This window comes from Trachypithecus francoisi, unplaced genomic scaffold (genome assembly GCF_009764315.1).
Source record: "Trachypithecus francoisi isolate TF-2019V2 unplaced genomic scaffold, Tfra_2.0 Contig00298, whole genome shotgun sequence".
NCBI classification, from domain to species: domain Eukaryota; kingdom Metazoa; phylum Chordata; class Mammalia; order Primates; family Cercopithecidae; genus Trachypithecus; species Trachypithecus francoisi.
The window spans coordinates 83,340-103,609 of record NW_022680552.1 but is presented as its reverse complement, the minus strand read 5'-3'; the positions used below and the strand labels follow the sequence as shown (position 1 = coordinate 103,609).

At 34.7% G+C, this 20,270-nt stretch overlaps 1 protein-coding gene across 1 annotated transcript in view; it reads right to left on the bottom strand.

Moving 5' to 3' along the window:
- The window catches only part of LOC117083176 (ankyrin repeat domain-containing protein 30B-like), a 109,540-nt gene that overhangs the window by 22,449 nt on the left and 66,821 nt on the right, over positions 1-20,270 (bottom strand). The window contains 8 exon segments of the mRNA XM_033210517.1: positions 6,054-6,156; positions 9,103-9,164; positions 11,141-11,213; positions 11,309-11,337; positions 13,502-13,528; positions 13,531-13,591; positions 16,816-16,877; positions 17,217-17,295. Coding sequence (XP_033066408.1) covers positions 6,054-6,156; positions 9,103-9,164; positions 11,141-11,213; positions 11,309-11,337; positions 13,502-13,528; positions 13,531-13,591; positions 16,816-16,877; positions 17,217-17,295 — 496 coding nt within the window.

Here is a 20,270-nt window from a genome sequence, read left to right as displayed (position 1 = left end):
CTTCATGCCTCACAATTGCTATTCTTTAGCAAAAATAATCTCCAGATCTGTGGTCTTGATTCTTTCCCTTCAGTACTTTTTAAAATAAATTTTCCTACCACTTTCTTTCTCTTTCAGAAGTAGTATCATGCATCTATAAATTCTGTTGTTGTTTTCTAACCTCTTTCTTCTCCTCTTCTGGCTAAAAACATACTTAGAAATAAAATCAAAATAATGCTTTCCCTTGACTCTGTTATGTCTTGATATTCCATCCAATTGCTCTTCTTCCAAATTATTTCAATGAAAACTCTATACCCTTGCTACTCAGTGCATGGTCCAAGAACCACCAGCATTAGCATCACCTGAAAATTTATTAAAACTGCACAATCTCAAGTCTGTTGAATCAGAATGTGCATTGTTAACAAGTTCTGTAGCTCATTTATTAAAGTTTGAAAACTTCTGGACCATACTGAAAAAAATATACACATATGTGGCTGCCCATATATGCCAATAATATATTCACCAATAATAGATAAAACATAGCTTTGCATAGTCAGGTAATTCCATCCCTAATGTCTTCCACTAGTGAGTAAGAAACGGTGGATATTTTTTATTGTTATTACACTTTAAGTTCTAGGGTACATGTACACAACATGCAGGTTTGTTACATATGTAGACATGTGCCATGTTGGTGTGCTGCACCCATTAACTCGTCATTTACATTGGATACTTAATGCTATCCCTCTCCTCTCCCCCACTCGACGACAGGCTCCAGTGTGTAATGTTCCCCACCCTGTGTCCAAGTGTTCTCATTGTTCAATTCCCACCTATAAGTGAGAACACGCGGTGTTTGGTTTTCTTTCCTTGCAATAGTTTGCTCAGAATGATGGTTTCCAGCTTCATCCGTGTTCCTACAAAGGACATGAACTAATCTTTTTTATGGCTGCATAGTATTCCATGGTACATATATGCCACAATTTCTTAATCCAGTTTATCATTGATGGGCATTTGGGTTGGTTCCAAGTCTTTGCTATTGTAAATAGTGCCACAATAAACATATGTGTGCATGTGTCTTTATAGTAGCATGATTTATAATCCTCTGGGTACATAACCAGTAATGGGACTGCTGGATCAAATGGCATTTCTAGTTCTAGATTCTTGAGAAATTGCCACACTGTCTTCCACAATGGCTCAACTAGGTTACAGTACCACCAACAGTTTAAAAGTGTTCCCATTTCTCCACATCCTCTCCAGCACCTGTTGTTTCCTGACTTTTTAATGATCGCCATTCTAACTGGTGTGAGATGGTACCTCATTGTGGTTTTGATTTGCATTTCTCTGACGACCAGTGATGATGAGTATTTTTTCATGTGTCTGTTGGCTGCATAAATGTCTTCTTTTGAGAAGTGTCTGTTCATATCCTTCGCCCACTTTTTGATGGGGTTGTTTGCTTTTTCTTGTAAAGTTGACTTCTTTGTAGATTCTGGATATTGGCCCTTTGTCAGATGAGTAGATTGCAAAAATTTTCTCCCATTTTGGAGGTTGCCTGTTCACTTTGATCGTAGTTTCTTTTGCTGTGCAGAAGCTCTTTAGTTTAATTAGATCCCATTTGTCAATTTTGGCTTTTGATGCCATTGCTTTTGGTGTTTTAGTCATGAAGTCCTTGCCCATGCCTATGTCCTGAATGGTATTGCCTAGGTTTTCTTCTAGGGTTTTTATGGTTTTAGGTCTAACATTTAAGTCTTTAATCAATCTTGAATTGATTTTTGTATAAGGTGTAAGGAAGGGATCCAGTTTCAGCTTTCTACATATGGCTAGCCAGTTTTCCCAGTATCATTTATTAAATAGGGAATCATTTCCCCATTTTTTGTTTTTGTCAGGTTTGTCAAAGATCAGATGGTTGTAGATGTGTGGTGTTATTTCTGAGGGCTCTGTTCTGTTCCATTGGTCTGTATCTGTTTTGGTGCCAGTACCATGCTGTTTTGGTCCTGTAGCCTTGTAGTACAGTTTGAAATCAGGTAGCGTGATGCCTCCAGCTTTGTTCTTTTGGCTTAGGATTGTCTTGGCAATGCAGGCCCTTTTTTGGTAACATCTGAACTTTAAAGTAGTTTTTTTCCAATTCTGTGAAGAAAGTCATTGGTAGCTTGATGGGGATGGCACTGAATCTACAAATTACCTTGGGCAGTATGGCCATTTTCATGATATTGATTCTTCCTCTCCATGAGCATGAAATGTTCTTCCATTTGTTTCTGTCCTCTTTTATTTTGTTGAGCAATGGTTTGTAGTTCTTCTTGAAGAGGTCCTTCACATCCCTTGTAAGTTGGATTCCTAGGTATTTTCTTCTCTTTGAAGCAGTTTTGAATGGGAATTCACTCATGATTTGGTTCTCTGTGTGTCTGTTATTGGTGTATAGGAATGTTTGTGATTTTTGCACATTGATTTTGTATCATGAGATGTTGCTGAGGTTGCTTACATCAACTTAAGGAGATTTTGCACTGAGACGATGGGGTTTTCTAAATATACAATCATGTCGTCTGCAAACAGGGACAATTTGACTTCCTCTTTTCCTAATTGAATACCTTTGATTTCTTTCTCTTGCCTGATTGCCCTAGCCAGAACTTCCAACACTATGTTGAATAGGAGTGGTGAGAGAGGGCATCCCTGTCTTGTGCCAGTTTTCAAAGGGAAAGCTTCCAGTTTTTGCCCATTCAGTATGATATTGGCTATGGTTTTGTCATAAATAGCTCTTATTATTTTGAGATATGTCCCCTCAATACCTAGTTGATTGAGAGTTTTTAACATGAAGGGCTGTTGAATTTTGTCAAAGGTCTTTTCTGCATCTTTTGAGATAATCATATGGTTTTTGTCTTTCATTGTGTTTACATGCTGGATTGCATTTATTGATTTGCATACGTTGAACCAGCCTTGCATCCCAGGGATGAGGCCAACTTGATCGTGGTGGATAAGGTTTTTAATGTGCTGCTAGATACGATTTGCCAGTATTTTACTGAGGATTTTTGCATCAATGTTCATCAGGGACATTGGTCTAAAATTCTCTTTTTTTGTTGTGTCTCTGCCAGGCTTTGGTATCAGCATGATGCTGGCCTCATAAAATGAGTTAGGGAGGATTCCCTCTTTTTCTATTGATTGGAATAGTTTCAGAAGGAATGTAACCAGCTCCTCTTTGTACCTCTGGTAGAATTCAGCTGTGAATCCGTCTGGTCCTGGATGTTTTTGGTTGATAGGTTATTAATTATTGCCTCAATTTCAGAGCCTGTTATTGGTTATTCTGGGATTCAACTTCTTCCTCATTTAGTCTTGGGAGGGTGTATTTGTCCAGGAATTTACTCATTTATTCTAGATTTTTTAGTTTATTTGCGAGAAGTATTTATAGCATTTTCTGATGGTGGTCTGTATTTCTGTGGGATCAGTGGTGATATCCCCTTTATCATTTTTTATTGCATCTTCTCTCTTTTTTCCTTTATTAGTCTTGCTAGTGGCCTATTTTGCTGTTCTTTTCAAAAAATCAGCTCCTGAAATCATTGATTTTTTGAAGGTTTTTTTTGTGCCTCTGTCTCCTCAGTTCTGCTCTGATCTTAATTATTTCTTGCCTTCTGCTAGCTTTTGAATGTGTTTGCTCTTGCTTCTCTAGTTCTTTTAATTGTGATGTTAGGGTGTCAATTTTAGATCTTTCCTGCTTTCTCTTGTGGGCATTTAGTGCTATAAATTTCCCTCTACACACTGCTTTAAATGTGTCCCAGAGTTTCTGATATATTGTGTCTTTGTTCTCATTGGTTTCAAAGAACATCTTTATTTCTGCCTTCATTTGGTTGTTTACCCAGTAGTCATTCAGGAGCAGGTTGTTCAGTTTCCATGTAGCAGTGTGGTTTTGAGTGAGTTTCTTAATCCTGAGTTCTAATTTGATTGCACTGTGGTCTGAAAGACAGTTTGTTGTGATTTCTGTGCTGTTACATTTGCTGAGGAGTGCTTTACTTCCAACTATATGGTCAATTTTGGAATAAGTGTGATGTGATGCTGAGAAGAATGTATATTCTGTTGATCTGGGGTGGAGAGTTCTGTAGATTGGCTCCACTTGGTGCAGAGCTGAGTTCAAGTCCTGGATATCCTTGTAAACCTTCTGTCTCATTGATCTGTACAATTTTGACAGTGGGGTGTTAAAGTCTCCCATTATTATTGCCTGGGAGTCTAAGTCTCTTTGTAGGTCTCTAAGGACTTGCCATATGAATCTGGGTGCTCCTTTATTGGGTGCATATATATTTAGGATAGTTAGCTCTTCTTGTTGAATTGATCCCTTTACCATTATATAATGGCCTTCTTTGTCTCTTTTGATCTTTGTTGGTTTAAAGTCTGTTTTATCAGAGAGTAGGAGAGCGACCTCTGCTTTTTTGTTTTGTTTTGTTTTTCATATGCATGGTAGATCTTCCTCTATTCCTTTATTTTGAGCCTATGTGTGTCTCTGCACCTGAGATGGGTCTCCTGAATACAGCACACTGATGGGTCTTGAGTCTTTATCCAATTTGCCAGTCTGTGTCTTTTAATTGGTGCATGTAGCCCATTTACATTTAAGGTTAATATTGTTATGTGTGAATTTGATCCTGTCATTATGATGTTAGCTGGTTATTTTGCTCATTCTTTGAAGCAGTTTCTTCCTAGCATTGATGGTCTTTACAATCTGGCATGTTTTTGCAGTGTCTGGTACCAGTTGTTCATTTCTGAGTTTAGTGCTCCCTTCAGGAGCTCTTGTAAGGCAGGTCTGGTGGTGACAAAATCTCTCAGCATTTGCTCATCTGTAAAGGATTTTATTTCTCTTTCACATATGAGGCTTAGTTTGGCTGGATATGAAATTCTGGGTTTAAAATTCTTTTCTTTAAGAATGTTGAATATTGGCTCCCACTCTCTTCTAGCTTGTAAAGTTTCTGCCAAGAGATCCACTGTTAGTCTGATGGGCTTCCCTTTTTGGGTAACCCGACATTTCTCTCTGGCTGTCCTTAGCATTTTTTCCTTCATTTCAACCTTGGTGAATCTGACAATTATGTGTCTTGGGGTTGCTCTTCTAAAGGAGTATCTTTGTGGTGTTCTCTGTATTTCCTGAATTTGAATGTTGGCCTGCCTTGCTACATTGTGGAAGTTCTCCTGGGTAGTATCCTGAAGTGTGTTTTCCAACTTGGTTCCATTCTTCCCATCACTTTCAGATAAACTAATCAAACGTAGATTTGGTCTTTTCACATAGTCCCATATTTCTTGGAGACTTTGTTCATTTCTTTTTCCTCTTTTTTCTCTAAACTTCTCTTCTTGCTTCATTTCATTCTTCTGTTTGATCAAGTTAGACCACTCTGATGAGATTTTAAATGATTTGACTATTAGTAACATTATTACAGAATAGCAAAAGTGTGCTAAGCCATGATACCTGAACACACTGGATGAGGACTTATGTTACAGTGGTAGGAATAGAAAAAAAGTTAACAACACTTATAAGTCAATGTAAGTGATCTCTTTAGACAGATAGTGTTACCCACCCTTTTTTCCACTTGATCGAATCAGCTACTGAAGCTTGTGAATATGTCACGCAGTTCTCGTGCCATGGTTTTCAGCTCGGGTGGAAAATTTTTGCTGTAATTCTTTTAGTAGTTTTTATACTGGAAGCTCACTATATGTTCTTCACACCTTTCTAACCATACTCTTCCTCTATCTACAGAATTATTTTATCAACCTCCTTTATATACACCTGTTTCTTTTTCCCTCATTTCCTCTCTGTACTTTCTGTCTTCCTCATTCTTTATTCCCTCTTTTACAACTTTCCTCTTATTTCCTGAGGTACCTCAGGTTTTAGAATACCTTGAATTTAAAGTAATAATGCAGTCCCTTTTCTGGCACCATCAATAAATTCTGTTGCTGACACCTGACAAGATATGTAACTTATTACCATTTTAATTCACATTTTTTTATACTGTGCATTTAGTGGGTAATGTTCTTAGGCTATTACAATATATCAGTCCTCAAATCTTTAGATAAACATACTGTCTAATGACTTATAAATAAAAAATGACTCTTACCCTTTAGTTTTCCATTTATTCTTTTGGTTTCTTCTTGATATGTAGCCTCAGGTAAACACGTGTAATTCTGCGCAGCACTTTCAGAAATACTCTGTTCAAAGTTCTATCAATAATGAATTGTAATTTAAAAATAATAATAATAATGAGTGACATCAAGATTTCGTAACTAACATATTTCAAAAAATACTTAGTTTCCTACTTTAAAGGCAATTTGATTTAAGGATATAAACCTATTGAAAACCAAAGCATTTATATAAAGGACTTCACATATGCTCTCTAAATCAAGCTTATTTTCATCTTCATTTAGCTATTGAAACAGTTACCAAGCATGAAAATCCCCCCAAAAAAAAATATCCACAGAAAAAATATTCACTCATGTGCATGTTTCCAGAGGAAATTACCTTCAAAATATCTAACTCTACTTTGTAGTCCCCAAGAAACATGAGAGGGCATTTAAAACAAAAGACAATCACCTGCTTCTTGCTATATAACATTGACAACATTAAGCGTTAAAAATACTCATAATTATAAATTTCTTTTTTCATGCAATGTTGAGTCTGCTTGCATTGTATGCTTTTTTCTTGATTATAGGTCACATGTCTTTCTACTTCTCTTTTTTATTATTATACTTTAAGTTCTAGGGTACATGTGCATAACGTGCAGGTTTGTTACATATGTATACTTGTGCCATGTTGGTGTGCTGCACCCACCAATTCGTCAGCACCCATCAACTCGTCCTTTACATCAGGTATAACTCCCAATGCAATTCCTCCCCACTCCCCCCTCCCCATAATAGGCCCCGGTGTGTGACGTTCCCCTTCCCGAGTCCAAGTGATCTTATTGTTCAGGGTTAAAATAAGACACTTGAAAGGAAGAGAACCTACAGAATATTGTAGAAGCTTCTTTATTTAGGTAGACAAGAATTTGAAATAATCAAATATTTTTGAGAAAATTTTTGATTACAGAAGAAATAAATGAATGAAACTTAAAAGAAGAAACATATTCTATTATGTTTAAATGAAAGGAAACCAATATTAGATAGAGTATGTAACTTGATCTCAATTAAGACATAATTTCAGAAAAGTATAGCAAGCCCTTCATAAAAATATAAGAATGTTTATTCATAAAGCATTTATTTATTATATGCCAGGAACACATTTGAAAACTTTTCTACACCTTACAATAATGAAAATGATGATGATGATGTTTACCCCACTTTCTGCTTCTTAGTCTTTCCAGGATATTAACAGAAAAATTATAAACAAATGTGATCTGTTGTTTTTATCCGCTCCAAATGTCTTTCACCTATACTTTCACATGTCATCCTACCTCTCATGCTTGTTATGGGAGCTTGACTGGCAGTCTCAAAGAAATCTCTAACTACAGAATTTGACTGCCACTCCCATTCCCATCCTAACTGTAAACTTCTTCAATTTTCTCTAACCTAACACTACCTGTCTTTATATAGAGATCACTTATATTTACTTAAGGGTGTTGTTAACTTTTTTTCTATTTCTACCACTTTAACATAAGTCCTCATCCTGTGTGTTCAGGTCTCACTGCTTAGCACACTTTGTTATTCAGTAAGAACATTACTAATAGTCAAAGCATTTAAAATCTCATCAGAGAGGTCTAACTTGCTAAATTCCTAGCAAGTTTAGAAAACAGTAGTAGTAGCCTGCTGATACTTAACATACCCTTACACTAGACTAGAAATCCACATGTCTGTTGTTATTTCCCCAATATTTTTCTGACAAAACTGCCATCATGTTTTTAAAAAGTACCCTCAATATTTATTACGTCACTGAATACCACTGTCATCATTATCTTACATTTGTATACACATTTTTCAGTTTACAAAATATTTTTACTTTTATTACAACATTGCTCAATTGAAAATAACTAAGAGGTAGATATTAGCACTAATTCAACGAACAAGGCCACTGACATTTGAATACACGAAATAATTTTCTCCAAGGTTACATAACTAGTAAGTAACAGAACCAGAATACTGACTGGTTTTTTGACTTCTACTCATGATTTTTACTACTACAAAGCAGCTACTTCTAACAACCAGTGAGGCCCTTTCCATCTCTTTACATAGCTGTGATCTCAGAATACAGATATTTATGTGGTTGAAAGCATGGCTGCCACAAAAGAACTCAAAGAGTTCTATTTGTGAAAATAATGTTTATTCTTTTTTTTTTTTTTTTTTTTTGAGACGGAGTCTCGCTCTGTCGCCTAGGCTGGAGTGCAGTGGCCGGATCTCAGCTCACTGCAAGCTCCGCCTCCCGGGTTTACACCATTCTCTCGCCTCAGCCTCCCGAGTAGCTGGGACTACAGGCGCCCGCCATCTTGTTTTTTGTATTTTTTTAGTAGAGACGGGGTTTCACCGTGTTAGCCAGGATGGTCTCAATCTCCTGACCTCGTGATCCGCCCGTCTCGGCCTCCCAAAGTGCTGGGATTACAGGCTTGAGCCACCGCGCCCGGCCTTATAATGTTTATTCTTTAAAACACTATTCAACCAAATTGTTTTTATTATAGTTTCTCAGGTTTCCTATTTTTCTTGCTCTTCCTTTGCCTAAAATATTCCTTAAGCTCTGCGCTGTACAATCCAAATATATTAATACTTTCAAGTCCCAAGCATTATCTTCTCAAGTTCCAAGGTATGCAAAACAAGTTTTACCTTTTTCCTCTGAATCCAGATATACCAGAGAATCATAAATTTGCCTAGAGGTGTACCCCTGAACTGAAATTCCTCAGTTTTTAGACAAACATAGATTCAGAATCCAAATAAACTCCTAGAATTTCTAAGCCATATTTTTACACTATACTACAGTATCTTCTAAATTTAATCCTGAAAATAAGTGGAATTGCACTATGAAGCAATAATCTACTTAGCAAATAATAACTGTTTAGTATGTTCTGAAAAATATCAGAAATTGCTGAAGGGCAATATGCAGAGGTAAGACAAAAAAGTCAAAGTCTCTAAAGTTTCAACATCAATCAATATTTATATTTAAATAATGAAAACAAAATTACACAATACCTTAGAACTCCATTGTGATTCTGCATATGTTTCTTGTCCTGGTTTTAATGTGAACATAATATCTATAAAATATTAATCATAGATATATTCATGAGAACATTCATTACGATATATTTTAAAAGTGTATACAAATCTATTTTTTTCATGAATCTGTGGTCTTTCTTATTCAACCTGTACATACTTTTTTCAGATTATTCCCGCCACTTTTATGGTCAATCTAATATAATTGCAAAACTAAAATATTTAAAAGCGAACTTTTATTCATTAGAATTAAAAAAATAGAATTTGGCTAACGTGTACAAATTATTTCTTCAAAAAGGCAGTAATGTGTTCTTCTTCCCAGAAACAGTATTTCTTGTGCTTGAACTGTAATGAGATAACTTTAATTATATGTTATCTTTCATTTTTTTCTATTTTTTTAGCATTACTTAGTTTGACTCAGCAATCTCTATTAGTTGTTCAAATGAATTATCAATAAATAAGACTCTAGAGAAACACAAAATTTCATGTTAACAAACTTTGTCTAACAATTTTAAGTTTCAACATGCATGACAGTATATTTGTGTAGGTGTAATAAATAAGCTTAAAAAACTTTTTGCATATACTTAAATTTAAAAAACTGCTTTAAATATTTTGAGACAGTCATATTTTTATCAAATCATATCTTCAGAATCACCTTGTGATGCCTTAGAGAAAACATTAGAAATCTATATAAAAATAATTGCTTTAAGTAACCTAATGTTTCCATAAAAAAAATTAAATAAATGCCTACACATTAGTAAACATAGCTTTAATGATCCATAGGTCACAGCTTTCATTTTTATTAAGTAGATGATTGTGCATAGCGATACTTGAAATATTTAGTTTTAGTTTCTAATATATCAAAAATCAGTAGATAAAACCAACTTAAATGAAGACTGAAATCTGCATTTGTTTTTATTTTCATGTATTTGTTTTTTGCATAAACAAGCTTTAATTAGTTGTGGTGCAGTTATATAATGGAATTCCATAAAGAACCTAATATAAACAAACGCAGAGCTAATTCTGCCCATTATGGATGGATTTAACAATACTATGCTGATCAAAGAATGTTACAGAAAATTACACACAATGTACAATTATTTACATATTAGAAGTTGAAAACAAATTCTACACATTATCTATGACCATGCACATATGTTGTGTAATGTTTAAGCATGCACAGAATAATTTTTAAGAAACTAGTTTAAACAATCGTTTACCTCTGAACAATGAAAAGACACTAAAGCCAAATGCTTCAGAATCACACTTTTACAAACATAATCATGAGGAAATTATTACTTCTCCAATTTATTATTATTATTAATTTATTTTTATTTTTTTGAGATGGAGTCTCACTCTGTTGCCCAGGCTGGAGTGCAGTGGCACGATCTTGGCTCATTGCAAGCTCTGCCTCCCGGGTTCACGCCATTCTTCTGCCTCAGCCTTCTGAGTAGCTGGGACTTACTTCTCCCATTTTTTAAAAATTAAGGGTACCACACACAAAACACATACACATGCACATAGGCACAAACGTGCACACCACAAACACACATACACACACACACACCACACACAGAGTAAGCTAATCAGAATAACTGATTTCCTTAGGATGCTTCAAATGACTACATTCCATGAGAACCAATGCTAAAACACAGTTGGCATGTCAAAATGTGAAGCTTTCCCTGCAGTGAAGGGTAGATTTGAATCAATTTTGAACAGAAAAAAATGTTAGAGTTAAAATTCACCTTATGACTCTTTAAGTCATACAGACATTCCCAATACAAAACATTACAGTATCAGGACATAAAAGTAGAAACACCTGAAATTAAAGCTACCTTTTACAAAAAACTAATTAAAATTTGTGTTCTTGAGTAATCAGTTTTTCAATGTGGATACCATTATTGACATTATTACCTCAAATTTTCATAATATTTGAAAAATAAACATGGGGAGATGAGACTATTATATATCAACTATTGAAATATTCATTTTAATATACTTGAACTGTAAAATTTACCTGCTCTCAATGTTTGTTTATTCTTCCATTCTAAGCTTTTCTTTGGGACAGAGTTTTGTATTTCAATGGCAGGCTAAATGGGTTTGGAAGAAAATTATTAATAACGAATGTATACTTCACAAAATACGTGGTTAATAAATGATTCAAGATAAATTACAAACTCAATACCTCAAAGTCAGAAGGCTTTTCAGGAGACTCTAAAAAAGCAAAAGAGATTTATTATCAGTCATAGGTAAATATGACAAAACAACCACAAATGAATCCAATGATATATCTAAGTCCTCGTGCTCAGCTTTGAGAATGATTCCTTTAGTTTAGGGCTTTTCCTTTGGTTTGTTTCTTTAGGACACTCACATGACAGAAATACACTGAAGAAACTAGGAATCTAGGCTTCAACAAACATGCACTTAAGATTTCAAAAGTGAGAATGTGTTGTGCATGCAAAATGTGTTGATATTACTATGCATATGCTGAGGGATGAAAAGAAATGACTTTGATCAGAGGAGCAAATCATGACCCTGAAAATAAATATCAAAGCTGAATATAGAATCCTATACCACATATTTAATGAAATACATTGGAATAATTTATATCATTACATTCATCATGTTCTTTAATTTGTCGTACAATTGAGACGGTACACCATTATGATGAGAGTTCAGCAGAATGCAGAACTGACATCTCATCACTGAATGTGTTACAAATGATCAGCTTGGATATTTACTTAGGTAATACTAAATAAAATATTCATTGTTTTCCATATCCATGCAAGTGTAATCATATGCCTCTAGTTCATCCTCAGAATTTTCTTGATTCACTCATGCAAAAATATATACAAAACTCATTACAAATTTGCTTTCAATGTTGACATTTATTTGAAAATTTATGATAACATAGTTATTACATATAAATAACATTTTATATGTTTAATCAGGACAATATTTACTTAAAAAACAATTTTAGAATTCAAGTAATAAATTCAGTAATTTGTTTTAAAATTACTCTGCTTTGTTTATTATGGTAAGTGTCTAATGGATTTTTATAGAACAACTATTTCACCAAAACAATTTGCTTCATTAAAAATAAAGCTAATGCTCTTAGATTCAAATATCTCTCATTTGAATAGCTAATATCAACAAAATATAACATTTTATGCCTGATAGTAATAGAGAAAACTAATGAGTCACCATGGTTTACTCCAATTCTAGTAATCCTCCCACTTCCAGTAGTCTCTGGAGTACCCACAATCTAATCTGCTGGAGTGCAAATATTGTAAATGCATCTGAAGTGAATTCACTCAAATTTCCTTTTCAGAAACTCCAAAGTTGCCTCGCTATCTTCTTTCTTGCCCCATTCATGCCTCACAATCCCTCTTTCTTAGCCAAAATTTCTTAGTCCACATCTGTGGTCTTGATTATTCCCATTCAACATCTTTTAAAATCAATTTTCCCCAAAACTTTTCTTCCTCTTTGATTAGGGTATCTGACATCTGAAATTACTATTTCTTTACCTCTTTTTTCCCCCTATGGCCAGAAACAACTCAGAAATAAAAGCAATATAACGCTTTCCTTGACCCTGTTATGTCTTGACCTTCTATCCAACTGCCCTTCTTCCAGATTTTCCAAAGGAAAAGCTGTCCCTTGCTACTTAAGAGTGAGGTCCAAGGACCACCAGCAACAGGATCACTTGAGAACTTATTAAAAATGCCAGAATCCAAGTCTGCTGAATCACTGCATACATTGTTAACAAGGTATTCAGCTGATTTTCTAAAGTGTGAAACTTCTGATCTATACTGAGTATATATGACAAATTATACACGCATGGCTGTGCCAATATACTTATATTCACATATTGCTGATAAAACACACTCTCCATGGTCAGGTGCTTCTATCCCTAATGCCTTCCCTCCAGTAAGAAAGACAGAGTGACAACATGTTTGCTGTAATTCTCTGGTAGATTTTGGTAATGGAAGGTCACTTTATATTCTTCCCAGCTTTCTAACCATGCTCTATCTTTCTTTCAAGAATTATTTTATTTTACCATTCTCCATTATGTAAACTTGCTTCTTGTTCCCTCATATACTCCCTGTACTCTCTGTCTTCCTCAGTCTTCATTCCCTCTTTTACTCCTTTCCTCAGGTCTTAGAGTAAACTGAATTTAACTAATGATTCAGCTCTTTTGTTGGTACTCTCAGTATAATCTGTTGCCAACACCTGAGATGACATATAACTTTCACTCCTTTTGTTCTTCCATGCTACGCATTTAAAAAATAATTTTCTTTGGTTGTCAGAGCATACCAGTCCTCACGCTTTGAGACAAACATTTGGTCAAAAGATGTTTTAAATAAAAAATGGTTCTTACCTTCTATTTTGCCATTTATTGTCCTTATTCTTTTTGATATGTAGCCTCAGGTAAACACACATAATTCTGTGTATCATTCACAGAGATAATCTGTTAAAGATAATATTAATAAATAATTTCATTTTTTACTATTTTTTATTTTGTTTTTCTGAGATGAAGCCTCGCAGGGTTGCCCAGTGGCATGATCTTGGCTCACTGCAAACTCCGGTTCCCAAGACCAAGTGATTCTCCTGTCTCAGTGTCCCGAGTAGCTGGACTACAGGCATGAGCCACCACACCTGGCTAAATTTTTGTATTTGTAATAGAGACAGGGTTTCACCATGTTGGTTAGGCTGGTCTCAGACTCCTGACTTCAAGTGATCCGCCCACCTCGCCCTCCCAAAATACTGGGATTACAGGCAAGAAACACCATGGCCTGCCTCAATAAATAATTTCAATTTAAAAATAATAATGACAGGCTGGGCGCGGTGGCTCAAGCCTGTAATCCCAGCACTTTGGGAGGCCGAGGCGGGCGGATCACGAGGTCAGGAGATCTAGACCATCCTGGCTAACCCGGTGAAACCCCGTCTCTACTAAAAAAAAAATACAAAAAAATAGCCGGGCGAGGTGGCGGCACCTGTAGTCCCAGCTACTCGGGAGGCTGAGGCAGGAGAATGGCGTAAACCCGGGAGGCGGAGCTTGCAGTGAGCTGAGATCCAGCCACTGCACTCCAGCCTGGGTGACAGAGCAAGACTCTGTCTCAAAAAAAATAAAAAATAAAAAAAATAAAAATAATAATGACAAGCATCATATTTTTTATTAAAAATCTTTTTTAAAACACATTTTTTAACATTAAAGGCAATTCGACTTAAGGCTGTTCACATACTGAAAACCAAAACATGTCAAGAGAAAACGTCAAATATTCTCTGTAGATCACGCTTATTTTTTATTTTCATGTGGCTATTGACTAGGTTACTGAGCAAGGAAAATAATCATATTCACAAAAAAATTCATTCGTGTGCATATTTTAAAAGGAATTTACTTCAAAGTATCTGCCTTACACTGTATCCTCACCAAAAATAATAGAACATTTCAACAAAATACAATACGATTAAACATGTGACATATGCATAATTACAGATTTTTTGGTTAAAAATATGCATGGCATGAAGAGAATTTTCAGAGTATGTTATGTGAAGTAGGAATAGAACTCTGTAAAAGCTATTTCATTTAAGAAAACAAGGGCTTAAAATAATAAGAATAAATTTTACAACTTTTTTGCTGATAAAGAACTGCTTGAATAAAAGGAGAGATTCATAAGGAAAACTTATATTTAGGTTATTTTTAAATGAAAGCAAACAATCATTAGATAAAGTTTGCAATTCATTCTTAAGACATAACTTCAGAAAAGTAGAGCAAGCTTTCATCAAAAGAGAAAAATAAAACATGTATTTGTGAAACATGTAACATGTGCCAGGCACGTATTTGCAGACTTTTCTTCACCTTAGAATAATGAGGATGATGATGATGTTGGTGGTTACCCCACTTTCTGCTTCCTAGTCATTCTAGGTTGTTAAGAACAAAATGACGAACAAATACAGTCCACTGTTCTCTCTGTTTAGAATGTCTTCCTCCTAGACTTTCATATGGCATACTCCTCATCTTTGAGATGGGAGATTAAATGGCAGTTGCAGAAAGATCTACTCTGACCACAGAATTCCACTGCCACTCCCACACCCATGCTAATTATAAAGTTCTTCAATTTTCTCTAACCAAACATTCTCTGTTTTGTTTTTAAAGAAAAAGTTACAGTGACTTATAAGTGTTTTTTATTTGTTATTCTCTTCCTACTACTACAGCATAATCTCACATCTTGGATATTCAGAGATTCACTGCCTAGCACAGAGTTGATACTCGCAAAGAAATTACTCCAGGTCAAAACACTGAAAATCTCATCAGGGAAGTCTAACTTTCCAAACTGCTATATTTCTATGGAAAATCTGCAGTAGTAGCCTGCTGAAAGTTACCAACTCCTCACCCAAAATTAGAAATCCACATGCCTGTTCTTACTCCCCATTCTTGTGCTAACAATACTGCTTACGATAAATGCCACTTTGATCATTTTGTCTTACATTTGTATATAGACTTTCCAGTTTACAAAATGTTTTCACATTTGTTACAACATTATTTCATCACATGCACCTAAGAGGTAGACATGAGCACTGTTTTTATAAACAAAATTACTGGTATTTGATTAGGTTAATTGATTTTTTCCAAGTTCCCATAGCTGATAAGTGACAACCAAAATACAGACTTATCTTTGACATCCACTCACTGCTGTTACCACTATACAGCTGCTGCTTCCACCTAACTGGTGAAGCCTTTCCTATCTCTTCCACATCCACAGTTGTGGTCTTGGAATACATCATTATTATTTGATACCTATATGGTTGCAAACATCACTGCCACAAAGGGAGTCAAAGAGTTCTATTTGTGAAAAGAATGTCTACTTATTAAAATACTACTCAAACAAATTATTGTTATTATAGTTTTACAGGTGTCCTATTTATCATATTTATCCAACTTCTGAAATATTCCTTCAGATCTATACTGGATAATCAAAATATACCAATACTTTCAAGTCCCAGCATTATCTTTTCAAGTTCCAAGTTGAGCAAGACTAAGACTACAGTTTAAACTCTTTCTCCCTGAATCGAATTAGAGCTTTTGTACATCTAGATATACACAGAATCATATATTTGCCCACAAATGAATGCAGAGGAATTATTTAGTTTTTAGACAAACTTAACTTCAGAACTCAAAGAGATTCCTAGTGCCTTCTAAGCCTTATTTTCTTTTGCACTATTCTACACTGGCTTCAAAATCAATCCTGCAAATTAGCAGAATTGCACTATTGAGCTGTTATCTACTTGGCACATGATTATAAAGTATGTTCTGATAAATGTCAGAAAATAATTTCTTTTTTTCTTTGTTTGTTTTTTGAGACGGAGTCTCCCTCTGTCACCCAGGGGGAGTGCAGTGGTGTGATCTGGCTCACTGCAAGCTCCAACTCCTGGGTTCACACCATTCTCCTGCCTCAGCCTCCCGAGTAATTGGGACTACAGGTGCCCGCCACCATGCCAGGCTAATTTTTTTGTATTTTTAGTAGAGATAGGGTTTCACCGTTTTAGCCAGGATGGTCTCGATTTTCTGACCTCGTGATCTGCCTGCCTTATGGACACAATCAGAGGTGACAGAATAAAGTCAAATCATCTGTTTATGTTTTAAGACTAGTTACATTTTAAAATAACAACAATAGCAACAACACACAGTACTTCAGGAACTGAAGCTGATTTTGTATCTTCTTTTTGTCCTAATTCAGATATGGGCATCTTATCTACAAAATGTTGTTCACAGTATGAGAAAATGAGTTCACATATATGAGAACATTTATTACTGTAAATCATAATACTACATGCAAATCTATTTTCATTTATGAGTATTTCAAAAATAAAAGTAATAGCAAAAATAGAATTTCAGAATTGAAGCAGGTTCAGAAAAAAGAATTGATAGTATGAAGAAAGATAGCAAAAAGTATTTTTTTAAGTAGACATTGTATTTCAGTCTATAAAATTGTTTACTAAATAATAGCATTTAAGCATAGAAAATTTTCAAAGATATTCACTAAATTACCACTTCTATTATTTTGGTATAAAAAAAAAAAAATTGTCATTACTTGTTTGATCTTGTGGAGCTCGTTCAGTAATGCCAGTATCATGTTTTTGCTGTCCAGTTACTGTCTTTGTTGCTCCCTCCTATTACAAACAAAAAACAGAAAGCAACAACAACAATAAAAACTTCAGAAAAAATTGTGTTTATTAACTCAGTCACTCACTCAATTTGTCAGTAAGACAAACAACAACAACAACAACAACAACACACATTGTATCTACCAAATCATAGGCACTATTCTGGGAGAAGCAGAAAATATCCATGGAAGATAGATTCTGGCCTATATTCAAGAAATGGTAGAGATATGTGAAAACAAATAAGAACAAAAAAGTATAATTCACCAGTTCTACAATTTAAGTCATTAAAATACATAAGGGCAAAAAGGAGAGAAAAATCAGTTTTACCTGAAAACCATAGAAAATGCTACCACAATGGGGCCATATTTGTAAGGACAGACAAAGTGCAGAGTCAGGATACAAAGACTTTAGGTGCAATAGCATGTGCAAAATAGTAAGGCATGAAACAACATGGCAACTGAGGGATGACAAAGTTATGTGGTAAAACTGGAACACAGTCAGAGGAAATGAACTGAAGAGATAAAATGGGGCCAAACCATATACAATATGTGTCACACTAGAATGTGAAATTACCCCTTCATGTAACGGGTATTCACTCAATATGCAGATGAGTTAAATCATTACAAATATATTTTAGAAAGGTGACCCTTCCAGCGCTGTAAAGATGAACATGGGGAGATGGGCAAAAGTAGAAAGGAGTACTTCAAATTATAGATAGAGAGTTAATTATGGTAATAAGATATGGAAAATTATAAGAGGTAGATAATGCAAAAATTGGTGTGTGACTGGATTGGTGACCTGGAGGAGGGTTGAAGTGCAGGATGTGGGGTGGTTGAAGTGCTGGTTGAAGTGCTTGAGCATTTCATGGCTACTTCCTAGGTGTTATGTACTAGGATGCGGAAACTAGACGACAGAGTAGATTACACGGGTCAGAAAAAAGTCAGGAAAAAATAAAATGATGTTTTCAGTTTGAGACCTATAAGATTTCAGGCATCCAAGGGGCTTGGAAGAAAGATCTGGATAATACATTTGGAGTATGAGTAGATTACCTACATGAGGAAATCACATAGTGATGAGAAAATAAATATTTGTAAGATAGACTAAATGGGTAGAATTAACACAGATCTATGCAGACTGCTGAAATTTTGAAAATGAAATCAAAGGGAGAGAGAAAAACATGGGTTTAAATCTCTCAGTTATATATTTTCAAATTTATTTCAAGAATATAATTTTATTTATATAGTAAATATTTCTGAAATATTATTGCAATATGCATCTTTGAATTGAATGAAACATTTAATTTTAAAACAGGATTCCATAAAGTGACCTTTATAAAAACCTTGCAATTTTTAATTGTACAAGAGAAATACCCATAGAATTAAGAGGCATTTTTAAGTACTACTATAAAGTGAGATAGAAATGTGAAACCCTGTTTTAAAATCACATGCTTTTCTTATGTTCCTGTAAACAATATAATACTCGCTCAAATTGCCTATTGATACCATATAACATGCTAGTTTAAAATTGGAGGAAATATCTCATATAAAGAAATTAGCAATAATTATTCAAGTTGAAGATTTCGTATTTTTTACATATATCTATGATTGTCAAGCAGGATTCAGTATTCACAGGAGAAGCGAAGAAAGAAACTAAAAAATTCAAGTCGACAGGATTCCTGAGTTTTAGAGATAAACCAATATATGTGCAAGGTGTAATAGTTATGAAGACTAAAGTTAATAAGGCTTCCTGGAAAGAATATAAAATATCCCCATTGCAAGAGATATTTTTAAGAGTAAAAAGTATTCTTACAATGATAAGTTTGTTTACTATGTTCACAATCTTCCCTTACATATAATTTTATAATATGTACTTTAAAAAAATTCACAAATACTGATTACATTCAGTTGATGTGTGCATATAATACCATTACATACAGATATTATGAGCAAAAGATGTCAGAATATTTCTAGAGATTAATAATTTCTACATTTATTTTGCTGAGAGTTTTGTAGCTTAAAAGTGATTTTTCTCTTTTATTTTTATTTTTATTTATTTATTTATTATTTTTTTGAGACGGAGTCTCACTCTGTCCCTGGGGCTGGAGTGCAGTGGCCGGATCTCAGCTCACTGCAAGCTCCGCCTCCCGGGTTCACGCCATTCTCCTGCCTCAGCCTCTGGAGTAGCTGGGACTACAGGCGCCCGCCACCTCGCCCGGCTCGTTTTTTGTATTTTTTAGTAGAGACGGGGTTTCACAGTGTTAGCCAGGATGGTCTCGATCTCCTGACCTCGTGATCCGCCCGTCTCGGCCTCCCAAAGTGCTGGGATTACAGGCCGGGGCCACCGCGACCCTTGTTCATATGATCAGAAAATTTAATTTTAATAACAAGCTTAAATAAAACGCTTATTTATTTACACTCTATTATCAAAATATTCAAAACAGCTACCAAGGTTATATCAAGAGTAAGATAAATTAGTTAAATAATCTAAGAATACGTCAAATATTAAGTTAAATCTTAAAACCAGAAGCTAAAGAATCAAAAAGTAATAATTCACGATAAAGCTAACAAGGCTAAAACAGATTTCACTTTGCATTCTGCATTATTATAAGTATGACTAGATTGAATATAAAACATAAAGTTACTAAAAGAAGTAAAATTAAATTTTTGTTCTTTGTTTATAAATTTTGTTGACACACTATAAATGTACTTGTTTTGTGAGTATATGTTATCATTTAATTATTTGCATAATCAAATCAGAATAATTGAGATATTAATCACCTTAAGTATTATTTTTCCTTTATGTTAGAAACATTTAATTATTCCCTACTAGGTATTTCAAAGTGTACAACAAATCGCTCTTACCTATACTCGTCCTTATATTTCTGTCAGCTTTTTGTTAAATTTGCTATAAGTCACTCAAGGACACCTGAGCTATATTTTATTAGCTGGCTATGTTTTCTTAATTTTTATTTTAAATAAGTT